This window comes from Stegodyphus dumicola, chromosome 3, assembly GCF_044657685.1.
Source record: "Stegodyphus dumicola isolate Sdum_Otavi_A_Nest chromosome 3, ASM4465768v1".
Lineage (NCBI taxonomy): Eukaryota > Metazoa > Arthropoda > Arachnida > Araneae > Eresidae > Stegodyphus > Stegodyphus dumicola.
The window spans coordinates 203,191,873-203,207,292 of record NC_140770.1 but is presented as its reverse complement, the minus strand read 5'-3'; the positions used below and the strand labels follow the sequence as shown (position 1 = coordinate 203,207,292).

At 28.9% G+C, this 15,420-nt stretch overlaps 1 protein-coding gene and 1 long non-coding RNA gene across 3 annotated transcripts in view; one reads left to right on the top strand and one right to left on the bottom strand.

Annotated features, from left to right (window-relative positions):
- Positions 1-10,529, bottom strand: part of LOC118182399 (uncharacterized) — a 58,713-nt gene extending 48,184 nt beyond the window's left edge. The window contains exons 1-3 of the mRNA XM_035351743.2: positions 10,515-10,529; positions 5,513-5,653; positions 2,351-2,572 (exon numbers count right to left, since the gene is read on the bottom strand). Coding sequence (XP_035207634.1) covers positions 2,351-2,540 — 190 coding nt within the window. The 5' untranslated portion in view covers positions 2,541-2,572; positions 5,513-5,653; positions 10,515-10,529. The remainder of the gene's footprint in view (positions 1-2,350; positions 2,573-5,512; positions 5,654-10,514) is intronic.
- Positions 10,530-11,276: 747 nt separating this feature from the next.
- LOC118182398 (uncharacterized) lies at positions 11,277-15,039 on the top strand. Of its 2 annotated transcripts, none has more exons than XR_015040393.1 (3): positions 11,277-11,471; positions 13,130-13,167; positions 13,465-15,039. It is a non-coding gene; the product is annotated as an uncharacterized LOC118182398 (long non-coding RNA). The 2 variants fall into 2 exon arrangements; XR_015040394.1 differs by having other exon boundaries at positions 13,449-15,039.
- Positions 15,040-15,420: the final 381 nt, after the last annotated feature.

Here is a 15,420-nt window from a genome sequence, read left to right as displayed (position 1 = left end):
CGGGACTTCAGCGATTCCGAATTATCGATTTTTCCGATTCATCAGTTTAAATCTGGTAAGATGGCATGCAGAAATTATAAAATTAAAAACATGAAACCGTAATTTATAAAATAATGAGCAATTATGACCTAAAGGGTATCAAAATTTACAAAAAAAAAAAAAAAAAGCTTAATATTTATTTGTTTATTTTATTAAACATTTCTTTCAACGCGCGCATGCGTAAAGCATACATTACGCATAGCCGAAATTAGAAAATTGCAACCAGAAAACTATTTGATTTGTATTTGTGATATTTATAATGACGAGGAATTTGATTTAGATCATATCAAAGACGGAGCACATCGAGATGAAATACTGCATTTAGTACGGAACTATAAGCCGAATAAAATAAAAACATCTGCCCTGAAGGTAACGATAGTGCTGACAGATCAACTTCCAGTTCATTGCGTGCCACGACGTCCCCCCCCCCCCACGCAGAGCAGCGTGAAATTGATAAACAGATTTCGGAATGGTTAGATAAATAAAGGATATGCCTTTATCCAGCAATTCCACTTTCTGTTTGATGGACATCGAAACATACTTTTGTTTTATAGATCCTTTGGGAACTCCAGCATTGGAAATTCTATTTGACATAATCGAAAGTTCAAGCTTACTTTTATAAAATTGCTCTTACAGTCTGCAAAAAATAATAAGCCGGATCCAATTCGAAGACTAAGGAACAACACAATCATCAACATTAACCAAAATAGATAATTAGATAATTTTAGCTTATACCGTCCGTTATACATTAAACGTGCACGTGAAAACGTATTCTGCGCTTACGCACACACATATGCGCAGTCGTAAAGGTCTTACGTGCACGCGTAAACGCCTATGCGCATGCATCAACGCGGCACATGCGCAGAAAGTTTTTAGCTTTGAGGTCCGGATTATGGGTGTCCGAATTATCGACTTTTGACTGTATTCTCATAAAAATAATTTGGCAGCAAGAATAGTGGGCAAAGTCCCTGTGAAATCATGTGGTTGCCAAAAAAAATAACTAAATGTGGCTGCACTGTTCTTCTTAGAATGAAAGCGTTATTAATGTATTGCATTGGAATTTTTATTTGCTTAAATATTAGAATTTCAAAAAGTGACATATACTAACAGTGGAAACCATAATTGTTTTTAGAACTAAGTCACAGCTAGATTCTCCTGAAGAAATTTCTGAAACATCAGTAGCATGCCATTCTTTTACCTTGATTAGGCATTTCCATGGATCACAGAAATACAGTATCCATAAAGCTTTCTTCCTCCCTTTCAGCATGATGATAACCATTTCTGAACAACCCTGTTTCTTTTCAGAGTTGTAGCAATGCCTTCCTGCGAGCTAACAGTAGTCAGTCCTTCAATTTCTGGATCATTTCGTCTAGCATTTTGGATTACCTCCCGTAAGCTCTTAACTAAGATAATTTTATTTCTTCAGAGCAATAAAATTACTCAATTTTATAATTTTGAGTCAAAAAGCAGATTGCAAAACTTATCATTTTGAGCATAGCTTTCAATTCATGTACCTTCATGTTTAAACAATTATGAATACAGCTCTCAATTCAAATATCTTCATGTTTAAAAAATTATGCTACTTTCTCAGTATCTGTACTTCCACCAAAAGACATGAAAAAGTATTTATGAGGCTAAACAGTATATCACCAAATTATTTATGTGGCAACCCACAATGTCACGAAAAGGTTATTTATGTAGCAACTTAAGTATGCACATAGCACAAGTTTGTTTTGGCTGGTGTGGAATGCCAAAGTTGTACAATGCTGAATTTATACAATTCTGATATTTTCTGAAGCAAAAACCGAACACTGCGTGCAAGAGGAGAACAAAAGCACAAAACAGGACTTCTTGAAAAAACTGAAGTGCTTTATTATTGATGTTTTCTTTCTTTTTTTTTTTTTTTTAATTTTATTTATCAATTACTTTTACACTGAGTTCTTAGTGCACCCGCCATTTTGGAAATGGCTACTGAATTTTGTGCATTAGCTTAAAGAGAAAATTAGATGGCATTGAATTTGTGAATGCCTTCCAGAGTTGCTGAGTTCACATCTTTTTGGTTGCAGATAATTAAAGAGTAGCCAAATAATTACTATAAACACCATAAAGAAAAATAATAAAAAACATTTCCCTGTTATCACTACTACTAATGCATGTACATACAGAAGTATTCTACCAATTACGCTATAAAAGCTTTTTGCAAAAAAAAAAAAGGGGGGGAGGGGAAACATGCCATACTTATAAATACACATTTCATCCACATCCTTAAGTAAAATGATGCTCATGAATAGAACAAAGTTAAAATACTAACGTTTTGGAACTGTTGTTGATACGTCAGCTTCAGGTTCTTCCTGTTTAATTTGAGATGGATCATTATTTATCATATTATCATTAACAATCTCCATTTCACTACGTTGTTCCCATACACCACTGTTAATGAGAAATAGTTGGGGAACATGAGGCAGTGTCATTGGCAAAATAATATTGTTGATAGGCTTCATATGTGAACCTGTTTTTGTGATTAGACCAAGACCTACATGATAACAAAAAAAAAAAAAAAACATAAACATTTATAACAGGAATTAAGATATGGAAATTAAATTCTGTAAATCTTCTGAAGGCATAAAACATTTTACTTTTCATTTAACAAACCAGCAGGATACAAAACTATTAAAAAAATATTAAATACTGCCTCTACAGGATAGGAATTATATACACATATATATTTTTTCATTTTCTTTCTGATTACATATGTTTAAAATTTAGTTGCTGTGTTACGACTTGTCTCATTTGTCTGACAGTAACATCAGCTCAAGCCCATGAAATTCATCGTGGCAAGTGCAAGATTGCGCCTGCCGTTGGCAAGAGCCTTGAGCACCATACAAGTGACAGTACGACAACTCAGTTCTGCTCCCAATTTTGATGGAGAGCACTGGGGGGGGGTCTGCCACACTCTTCCACTACCACTAACCTCTCGAGAGGACTTTTGGCTTGCTGCACATTTAGTGTGCCCCATGCTGCACATACACTATACATTTGCCAACATCCATGCCTTTTTCGGGACTTGAACTTGGGCCCTTTGGTATGGAAGTCAGCCTTGCTAACCATTATCCCGGTCGGGCAACATATGAGTTAACACAAATTTTTAATTTAAAAAAAAAATTTTTTGCTTCAGTGATAATGACTGAAACTATAATAACTTACATTCATAAAATATTCACTATTTTTTAGTTGAATTAATTAAAAAATGTGTTTAATTTGTTAAAATACTGCTTCTAAATACTTCAGTAAAAAAAAAAAAAAAAAAATGTCAGCGATGGAATACAGTTAACAATACTGGGATGCAATTAAAATCAGGTTTATTATTTAACTGGATATTTTAATTGCTTTCTATGAATCCTATATATATATTTTAGTTATGGGGGAGGAAATACGCCTTAAAATAAGTAACAGCACGATGTTACAAGAACACTGGTATGTTAAACAGAAAAATCAAATTTATAGGAGAATTGCATGAAATCTGATTTAATCTATCTTTGTATCTGATAATCTTTTGTATCATAAGAGTTTACAATAGTCAACAACAAGTATTTCACTACACATCAATATACAAGATAAAGAAAGAAGCTTAATTAAACACATTTAAAAAACATTGTATTATATTTTTATAATGAAAAATAAAAACAAAGAAAAGTTATACTTAAATTAATACTAATTTGGTAACAAACGTAACTAATGAAACAAAACAAAGCTTTCAATTATTTTAACATTAATTCAATTTAAAGCAAATAGTGTATGAATTCATTTAATAAAACTAAAAAATAGCTTAAATAACATTTTAACTAATTGATAATACTTATATATTACAAGTAAACATATATAAAATGTAAAATCAATTTTACATATCAATATATATAAAATAGTTAAACATATTTTTTTTTTTATATTTTTCTCATAATCAAAACATTCTCATGAATAGACACTTTTCTAAATTATCAAATATAATAAATTAATATTATTAATCATTTGCATATAAAACAGAGACATAATTTTAAAAATCACTGTCACAAAATATTCAATAATTTAACAAAACATTTATCATTCCAAATTGATATTTGGCATTTGGATAAAAAACTCTGGCTCTCCTAAAAATAGAAAAAAAAAAAAAAAAAAAAAAAAAAAGAACATTAACAGAAGTGAAAATTTAAAAATGTTTCACAGAAAAACATGCAAACCTATTGTTAATGAAATTGAGACAGCAATGTTGAGAAAAGTAAATTAAGCTTCAAGAAAGTAAAAACATACTTTTCTCTTAAATACGCTTGCTAAATTTAAATAAAAAAAAAACGAATATGCCTTTCAATCAAATTTTAAGAAATATTTATATATAACAAAATGAGAGGGGAAAAAAATTATTTTCTGATATAAATCCAAACAGGACCATGAAATTAACTTCCAGCTCTCCTTAAATCTGCTTCATAACTTATTAAAAAGTGCATTTTTAATATTTTATTACAAAAATTAAATTTCATAATGTAAATAAATGAATGATGTCTCTGATAATTAATATGGATTAATACAAAATTATAATTCAAAATTTATCATTGCTACAAAAGTCTTTATGAATAATCAGTTGTAGCAAACAACATGTTGGGAATTCAATTAATATTTTTTAATTAAATATTAATTGTATGGTTTAGTAAAATATTAATTTATTCATCTTACCTCTGTATGCAGAACAATGTATAAGGAATGAAAATAACTGATTTTGTAAGAAATTATATCCTTAATGGCATATGCCAGTTTTCACTGATTTATAACATTATAAAATACTACATGGGGGGAGGGATTAAACAAGAAATTTTATAAGAATTACAAACAAAATGTATTAAAATAAAAACAAATAAATAAAAAAGTACATATAATTTTCAATTAACATTATTTAGCATTTATCAATAAATTCATTCATATAAAATTCTGAAATAAAAGTGATATGTTCACTATTTTACAGAATAAATTATGAAAATAAATTACTTCAGAAATAAATTTCAGAAAAACTAACAACAAGAAGACGGTAGAATATTACCATTAGCAGATTTATAAAGTAGGAGGCCCATCTTTTAAAAACTTTTGAAGTGTACATTTACTATTTTTTAAAAATTCATTAATGATTAACAAGTCTCATGGAGTGTGCAGCCCTTGCATGACCTCATAAACTTGTTTTTGACATTTTTAATTTCAAAATAAGATTCACCTTTTTATTTGAAATTGGTGCTAAATGCTAAATTGTATCAATGATTAAAGTTTAAATTGGAGAAAAGCTCTTCCATCTAATATCCTAAAATTAGTTAATGAAAATAATTTAATACCACTCTTCTAATTTTACTTAGGCCAATCTGGCATAATTATAGTACAATGTTTCAAATTAGCAACTGTGTCATATTAGTACATTTCATATTTATACATGATTTACTTTTGCATTAAGTTGCATAAATGAAAATATTCTTTTTCTGCAATTCCATGTGATTACTGAATAGTTTAGATTATATTTTTTTAAACACTGATGCAGTTCAGAGATTTCTAAAGATACCGGTGCCGAAACATTATGTGAGATCTGAAAAATTAACAAAAATCAATTAATTAAATAAATAATTTATAATTAAATTAATGTAAAGAGCTAAATAAAAAATAAATTAAAACAATGACAAATATTTCAGTACAGTGGCTCACACTTGTTTTTGAACACTTGTATTGTTGAAATTTATTTATTTATTTGTTTATTTATATGTATTTGAAAAAATGTGGAGTGTATTTTTGTACTAACTGTTCAAACATACACTCCAAATTTTTTCTTAATATATTATTTTTCTATATTTTAAAACTTGCTTGTTACAAAATAAATATAATCAAAATATTATCTGGAATATATATATATATATATATAAGTGTTAATAAGTAAATCAGATAATAATTTCAACACTCGAAAGTTTTGCTGACATGTTTCAGAGGACAATTTTTCTTGTCCTATTTAGTTTTCATAAATCCACATCTGAAGTGAACATGGTAAGGCTTTACAAATTAATGACAAACTCTGTTAGAAATTTCCTTATTCATGATTTTAAAGATGGCAAAAGTATTAAAAAAATGCCTGATTCAAAGCATTCAGCTACCACAGATGTATTATTAAAATGATAGGCACTGCATGAAACTGCTCAAAATAAGCTAAAGTCTAGATCCCATTCCAAACTAACACCAAGGAATCTGAGCTTTATTGTATGAAGAATCAAACAAAACTTAAAAATAATTGCTACATAACCTGTAGCAGATTTAGAATGCTACTGTTAGAATATGCTACTGTTAGAACAGAAGTTACGGCATATACAATGGGCGATCAGCAAGAAGAAAATTCATTGTCAAAAAGAGAACATGCATGCACTCATTAATCCATTGTAAGCGAAGATTTAAATAATGTTTTATTTGCAGAGATGTCAACATTTAATATAGTTGGGTACACTGGATAAATTTCTGCGTGGTGAAAGCCAAATAGAACTGAATCTGAAAAAAACCTACTGTCTACTGTTAAACGAGAAGGTGGAAGCACAACGGTTTAACCCTCTCAGCAGCACAAACTTTTCGCTCTGTCATAAAAACTTGTGTATTTAAATAGAATTCATTAGCTAAATCTGTATAATTATTTAATTTACTCCTTTTCTTCATAATTTTACATTCATTAAAGGGACATTATTAAAGAATGTATGAAAGCAAAATTTCTTAAATTACAAGCTAATACGTATTAAGTCATAAAAAATCTCATGACCAAATGAAGTTGGTCATTACACTTAGAGAGTTAAGTATGTTTGACTGCCTCTGCAATGAGAAATTTAAATTTTATAGAAATGCTATGAATCAGTATAAATATGTAATTTTTAACAAAAATCTGAAAGATTCTGAGGGAAATTTTGGAATGCAAAATATATTCAAGATATATCAGGATAATTATCTTAAGTGTTCGTATGTAGTTATTACCCAGCTATCCTAAATTTAACAAAATTTCTTTACATTCTTCTTCAGACTTAACTCCTACTTAACATGTATCGAACAAACTGGAGAAAAGAACAAGTAAACATGACATCCAAAGGAATGGAATATTCTTACTCAAAAAAATTATTTAAATCCATGCCAAAATGCATGAAGAGTATAATTTTAGCTAAAGCAGCATTGAATGTTCTATTATTTTCTTGTTTTTATTAAATATAAAGAGTTTAACTCGAAGTGTCTGAATATTTACATAAGTTCATTTTCAGAACTTTTGAATAAAGTACTTTTTTTAAACCAAACACATTTTGAATAATGTTTTCAAAAACAAGCAGGTTTTAAAAAAAGATTAGTAAGCACGAAAAAAAGTCATATCACTAATAGTTAATAACTGATATTTGCAAATAAACATTAAAAACAGAAGTGGCTTTAAAAAAAGCAAACCACTGTAATAAAAAAATAAAATACTGAATTTCATTTTATTTGAAATATCAGCTGAAATTACAATTTGATTAAAAAATTACTCAGTATACTGAACACAGCACTAGTACCCAGCCCAGTACAATACAATATACCATATCAAGGGATGGTAGAAATACGGTTGATCTTTACAGTATGGTAACTGGTAGTTTGGCGACATTTTGGAGGCGATAAAGGTTACTACCTGGGACTTTGGTAATAATGTGAGCAGTACTCAGTTCCGATTACGCATTATTTTGTGTGAGGGAAATGAGAGATCATGGGATATGTCATGTGATATTAATGGACGAATTACGGTTCTTTAATCGGAAAAGGGGGGAAATCGGGAAAAAATCTGGAAATTTTGTATTTGGTTTATTCTGTGTTGTGTGAAACAGTGTTCGTGAATTTTTGGATCCCATGGCCGTAACTAAAGAAAAGTTTATCGGACACGTAATCAAGATTCTGAAGAAGATTAGGTAAGTTAGTATTTTTAATTATTTGTGGATATTATTTTTATGCATTGTTCTAAATGTAAGGTGGAAGTAAAGGAATTTGGTATTATTGGGAAAATTGTTATTAGCAATGATTTAGTTTAAAGTAATTAGGATTGTAAGGTAATTTTTATTAATTTAATGTATGTGCTCATTTATATTTTAAGTAGTGTTTTTGAATTTAATTATATTTTAATTAAATGATAGTTATTTTGTGAATTTTATGTTTGTAGGAATTTGGTATATGTTTAAGTTGAAGTAAACGTGCATGGAAATAATTTAAATATTTGATACTAAGTATTTGTAAATGCTTGCGGTATGAATTCGTTGGTGACGTGTATAATGTAATAGATGATTTAGAGGTAAAAGTTTTTGGATATTTTATTTATTTTATATGTGGAAATGTTCATATTTGGAAAGGGTAAATACTTTTTCGCGATCAGGTAATTTCATATATGTTCTTTTTACCGGGTTTAAAGATTGAGAAAATTGTCATGTATTTTCGTGAAATTTTTCTAATTTATGAGAAAAAAGCAGTGTACATGGATATAGTGCAGAGTGTGCGCAATGCCATTTTTGTGCAATTCTGGGATGTTTTTTTAAGTAAAAATAAGTCGACGTGTACATGGTTTATGTGTATGTGTTATTTTGAAAAACGCGTAAGGAGTATGGTATTGTGCACTTTTTCCCAATTTTGCAGTGAATATTTGTCATGATTAAGCAGTTTTGTTTGATAAAATTTCTAGCATAAGTGTAATTCGGCTACTAGATTGTTGGAAGAAGTGTTCAGTAGATAAAAAGAAAAGAAACATGTCTTTACTTCGTGAAGACAAAATGGCAGCGGGGAAAAAAAAATAGAGGGTTGCTGTAGGAGAGTTGGTTGCCAAATTTTTGCCAAAAAATCGCCAAGTTACCATAATGTAAAGATCAACCAGAAATACAAATCATTCTTTTCCCAATAAAAAAAAAAAAAAAAAAAAAAAAAAAAAAGCAAAACAATTGAGGCATCACTATTGTGAATAAACAGAATGCCAGAAATAGTATGAGAACAATGAAGTAAAATGTAATGATGAAGCAATGAGAGAAGAATAAAATAATTTCCTGATCATAATCTCTACAGACAAAATTATAGCTGTCAAGCATAATATGTCATGGGGCAGAAGATCAGCCAAATCAGTGGGTTCATCTGCAAGCTGAGAACGAATGTTGGCTTCTGCAGAAGTGACCATTTTTATTTGCCATATTTGATTACCGTATTTGACGGCATATAAGACGCACCCTTATTTAGACGGCTACACACAAGGGGAAAAAGTTTCAATCGCGTGATTTCTTTTAGTTCTCACGCTTCGTAAAAGCCAAATAAACAATTATTGAATGCAATTACCTTCACGTATAAGACGCAGGTAACGTTTTTGAGACCAAATTTAGGAAAAAAAGTGTGTCTTATATGCCGTCAAATACGGTACTTATTCAGGGAGTTTGCAGGCATTCTTTTCCATAGTCACTATCTTATACAAGTTTCAGCTGTTTATACTAATATTTCACTATGTTAGGCGTACTGCCTGTGAGTATGCATTTAGGAGCATGAAAGATAATTGCCCTTTCTTTCAACATGTGGGTTGTGATTTTTCTTCCATCAAATGCCTCAGCTTCCATCCAAAGGTTTTGTTTCCCTGGCAAAGATAAGCATACATTCAAAAGTTAGTATTATTGGTTGCTATTCCACTGCATAAAAAAAGAAGTGCTTGAGCTCATCCTTTTTATGGATGCAGTATGCTTCAACTAGAATTATGATTTATCTTTGAAACTGAGAAGTACTGGAGGAGAGCTCTGGTGAGCTCCAGCACAATTTAAGCACTAGTTATGATTAAAAAAATTAAACAATGCAGCAATTTTTAAATCATGATCACATTTTTGAAAAGGTATAGTTTTGAGGAAGAAACAGAAATGAAGTGGTATTCCTACGGCTGTGGAAAGTTAAGAAGGCATAATTGCAGCTTCTCATAATACTTATTCATTACTAATGACAGAAATCAATGATCAATGAGTGTTAATACATGAAAATATTTCAAATTAATACAGAAATAAGTATACCTTACATCAAAAATTATTTTCTTAACGTACACTGCTTGATATAAAATCAAAAATTATTTTCTTAACGTACACTGCTTGATATAAAATCAAAAATTATTTTCTTAACGTACACCGCTTGACATTTATCATAAAATTAATGGCCATTTAACATAATACCACATGAAATCATAATTTTTTTAAGTGTGAAAGAAGATGCATTAGCTTTTGCATATGCCATAAATTTTGATTCTAATATCTGTACCAAGTATTGCCTCCTTCTTATTGTTAACACATAACAAAACCTTTTCAAAATCATTACGATGCTCTTTTTCAATACAAAATGCTTAAATAGTTAATGGAAAAACAGCATCAAAAATGCAATAAATAAAACAATATTAAAAAATATACACTAACTTCATCGGCTGAACTAAAGTTTTTACATAATGAAAATTTTACCCACAATGCATGATTAATAAATACGAAAGAATTTTAATAGTTCATATTAAATTTATAGAATATTAGAGTTAATAAGAAATCGAACAAATTCCTTAAATTTTCATTACATCTTATAAGAACCTATAATCATATATTTTGTATATATTAAAATCTAGCTAGAGGAAAAAATAAATCAAACAGATACTGAAATAAGGATCAATATATGATGTTATTTAAAATCGCGTGGTTTTTAAATCAAAAATTATTTTGAGGAAACATCGCATAAACAAACAAGAACCGGTTAAATTTACGGTCTCAGTTACACAGTGATTTACGCTGGCCAAAGCTCAGAAAAAATTCATTATATTTTCAACTTGAAGCGGATGATTACGTGGAATTGCAATATAAAGTGGAACCTCGAGATAGAGTTTAATTCGTTCCAGTATTGAGTTCGTATAGAGAATTTCTCGTATATAGATACAAATTTCTGCATTGAAAATAATGGAAATCCAGTTAGGGGCGAATTCAAGTGCAACGCTCTGATAAATTGCAAATGTTAGCTCGCAAGAGGCGTTCCTGCTATCGTCTGCTAAAGTCGAATTCAAGTGCAACGCTTTACCGCTCTGGTAACTGATGACGTCAAAATTGCAATGGGGAGCTGGTTTGCTCTCGTGCCAGGAGAGCTTGTCCGATAAACTACATCAATATCCAATGAGACTGCGTGTCGATGTAAGCAAAAAACATCAGTTCCCATAATTTCTCTGAGCTTATGGTCAAGTGTTTACTGCGTTGTAGTGTGGTGTAACGAATTGTTCCAGTCCTGAAAATGAAAGAAATATACAGACATGTATATTTCTTTTAATGTGTACAACATGTATTTAATGTGTACAACTTTATCCTATAGAAAATTCCCTCCAAAGTAATCTAGAGCAACAGGTGTGTGTAAAATATATTTTACTTTCAGACAAAAATCCTTGCTTTTTCAAATATAAACCACATTTTTTTCCCATTTTCAAATTACAGCATTTGGTTTTAATTCTTCTAATAGTAAGTTTAATTTAAAATTCAAATTTGTGTTATATTTTTATTGTTTAATACAGATGCATGATTCTTCAGTGACAGTAGGCATGTTTACCATATGAAAATTAACTAGTTCTTGAATTATATAGTAATTAATAAGCCCATCTATCTACAAGCAGATAAGCCTGCTGAACACTGCTATCCCAGTCTCTTTTTAAATCCAGGTGAAAAAGCTGGCTGCATGTGTGTTTTCTTCATTTTTTCAACGTATAACATGAATACTAAGTTTTCCTTAGTCTTCCACGCAGGCATTCCTTCCCTTAGACATTCATTATGTGATGAAACAGTTAAGAGACATTTTTAGATTTATATTGTACATCGTTGGGAAAATATAAAAATGAAATTAAAGGTATTTCAATGTAATACAATAAATAAAAAATTATATGAAACCCTGATAATTCTAATGTGATATTAATGTAATATATACATGCAGAGTAAAGGTTAATTTATAAATTATGCTTTGTGTTCTGCTCATTATATTGTGCATTTACAGTACACTTTCTGCTTCTTAAGTGAAAGTTTGGACCCATTCTCATTTGATATCAGTTATGTTCAGATTTATTTATTTCATAAAATTTCAAAAAACAATTTTTGGCTATTAAAAGCTACAAGTGCAGAAACAAAAGCTTAATTTCTTTACTGTAACAGTGTCATGCTTCTCTGCTGATAATGAAAGTCGTCTTTTAATAAGATTTCTTTCATTCCATATATTAATTATATCTTTTACCATACTGGTTGCCATCTTTCATTGTGCATTCTTCAATATTTTTTGGTACTTATGTATTAACACAAACACCTGGATCAGTTTGGTAGTCTGTATAAACGAAAAGAGAAAAACACTTATCAGGAGAAGTACGTTGTTTTTGCAGCTTGCTTTTAGCATAACCAAACTATCAATATTTATCTAAGTTGGCAAAATGTTATCAACATATCAAAGGAAAAAACATTTAACAAATTTTAAAATACTAATTTGAATTATTAAATAAAAATTATATGATAGTTTAAAAAAAAATACATTTTCCACAAATTTTTTGTCTAATTTTTTAGCACTTGTGCCAAGTGATCTGTTTTCACTTAAAAAAAAAATCAGAGAATTACATAAACTTGATACTGCCTGCCTTGTCTATGTACCAAATTCATCTCATAGTTGTTTCCATTAGAAATTTTTGTACTAAAATATTCTATTCCTGCAGAACTTTTAACACAGCTTTGTCTTTTGATGGTAAGCTCCACAAGCAGTATTTTAAATCTGAAATTAATCTAAAACAACTATTCGTATCTAAAATCCATTGGAACTTGAAATACAACATAAGAAACACATATGAAAATGGTGACATTGTTTGAATGAAAAATTGTTATGAGCATGTTACCTGAAAAATTTTGATACATAATCATTGCTACAAGTTTGGCACATTTTTGAAAATTTGGTAACTTTTATTAAGATGCTTTCAATAATATGCAAATATCTTTTATTCTTATGATTGCTTCATTGTATACTTTTTTCCTTTCCGTAGAGTGCAACACAATGCCACAAGTTTTCCAGCCAAATGCGGTATGCATTTCAAGTTTCTATACATTTATATAAATTTTAAGAGAGTAAAATATTGACAAAACTGCATTAAGTTTTCAACTCTTGTTTTGTTTTTCATTAAAAATTTGCTACCATTATGTATAATTCATTTTTTTTAACGTAAATGTTTTTAAGTATTTGTAGGATAAAGGCAAATTACACTTATTCATTCTTTCTTTGATATAATACATGTAGCTCTTTACCTGAAATCAATGTTTGTCAAATTATTATGCATAAATTAGAAGTATGCATGTTTCTCTTAGGTCTGTTATGTTTCAGGAACTATCTTCAATGAATTGTATAGAAAATTGTGGACGAGGTGTTTGGTGTACAGGAACGTGGTATATTATAAACATGTATAGTATCTCATAGTATATAAACTCATAACTTTGATTATGCAGTATGCTTTGTATATTATTTCTGAAAGCATGTATATTTCAATCAACATTGTTGAGTAAACTTTTCTTGCTTTATGCTATCTCTGAAAGCATGTATATTTCAGTCAAGATTGTTGAGTAAATTGTGCTTATTTTATGCTTTTTTACATTAGAAAATTCCACACCTTTATCACGAGGAAATCTGCAATGGCATTTATTTGTATCTATTACATAAAATCTAATGTTTTCTGTATTCTTCTTTTCCTTTTCCTCCCAACAGAAAAACTTTAATGGTATAAATCAGCGGTTTTCAACCTTTTGACTGTAGTGTACCATCTAAGCAAAAACTGAAAAACATTAATACTACCACTAATTTTACAATGATTATTTTTCAATTCCTCAATAGAAATATTAAAAACATATATATATATATATATATTGCCATTTGCACACTCTTTGTATTAAATATGTACACATAAAAAACTATTAGATTAAAAACTGATGATTACTTATCAAAATTAAATTTAATTAAATTAATTATTCACTTGATTATCAAAATTTCAGTTATAATACTTTAATATTTAATGTCTTTATGTCTGCTCTTATTTCATTTAATGGTAAATTAGGATCCACTTTTTATTTTGATGAGTATTTCAAATTTAACATGGAAAAAATCATTTTTCCACACAAACAGGTTGTGCGAAAAGACAATACAAATTTGATAGCTTTATTTGAAATGCCTTTAAATTCTTTTTTTTTTTGGGTTCAGCCAAAAGTTAACAAGTGTGTCATTTTCCAAATCTTCAAGTCAATTTCGATCAAAGGAAATTTCTATTAACTATTCTTTTCTTTATGAGATTTTTGAATTTTGTAGTTAAAAATATTTTGTTTCTTTGCATACCACCGGCTGAGAACCGCTGGTATAAATTAATTATAATAGATGTAAATTAATATTTCTCATACAAAAGAGTTATTTCAATTCTTTATTGCGAACATTATATACAGAGTATGTCTTTTATTAACAACAAAATTTTAAGAATTTAAAATAATAATCATTAAATCCTCTTGATCTATAAACAGTCTTAAAAATTATAAAGGGAAAAAAATTGAAAGTTAAAGAAATCAATATTATGAATTGTTCCTTTTAGAGAAGTTTCATTGTTTAATTAATTATAAAAAGTGTTTTACATTATGAAATATAAAAATTAAGAACATTTGAATTTGAATGAATATTTTAAAATTTTCCTTCAGATAGAAGCTCAACTATTCGAAGCAGGAGACCGAAGAGAAAAAAGGAAGAGAGATGATATTACAGCTGCAGAAAAGGGAATAATTGAAACGCAGAAGAATATATTAATGTACTGTGTGAAATATGTGACTTGTATAAGCAATCAGTTGCAAATCAGTCTGCTGTCATAGAAAATCAAAATCTAATTATTAATTTATTAAAAAAATAAATCATGCATTTCAAATATTACCGTGTTTTCATTCTTGTATGTATTTCTGAAGTGTGGGATTCATATTTTAATTGTAAAATTTACTACTTTCTTAATTTTATAAAATTTTGTGATTATAAAAATTATTTAAAAGAAATTCACAGATCCATTATATGACATAAACATTATAATAACTCTAATACCACTATTATAAGTCTCGTGAAAATATTTATGCATTTTACACAGCAATTATCTTTTTCCTGGAGGAAAATGGGAATAAGACCTGTAAGAATCTTTAGTCAATGTATTACAAATTTTAATTTTCAGATATAACACGAAATGAATTAAATTGTTTTTCAATTATGTTAATAAGTTATATGAATGAGATGTGGTATTAAAAATTTCATTTCTTTTTATCATTG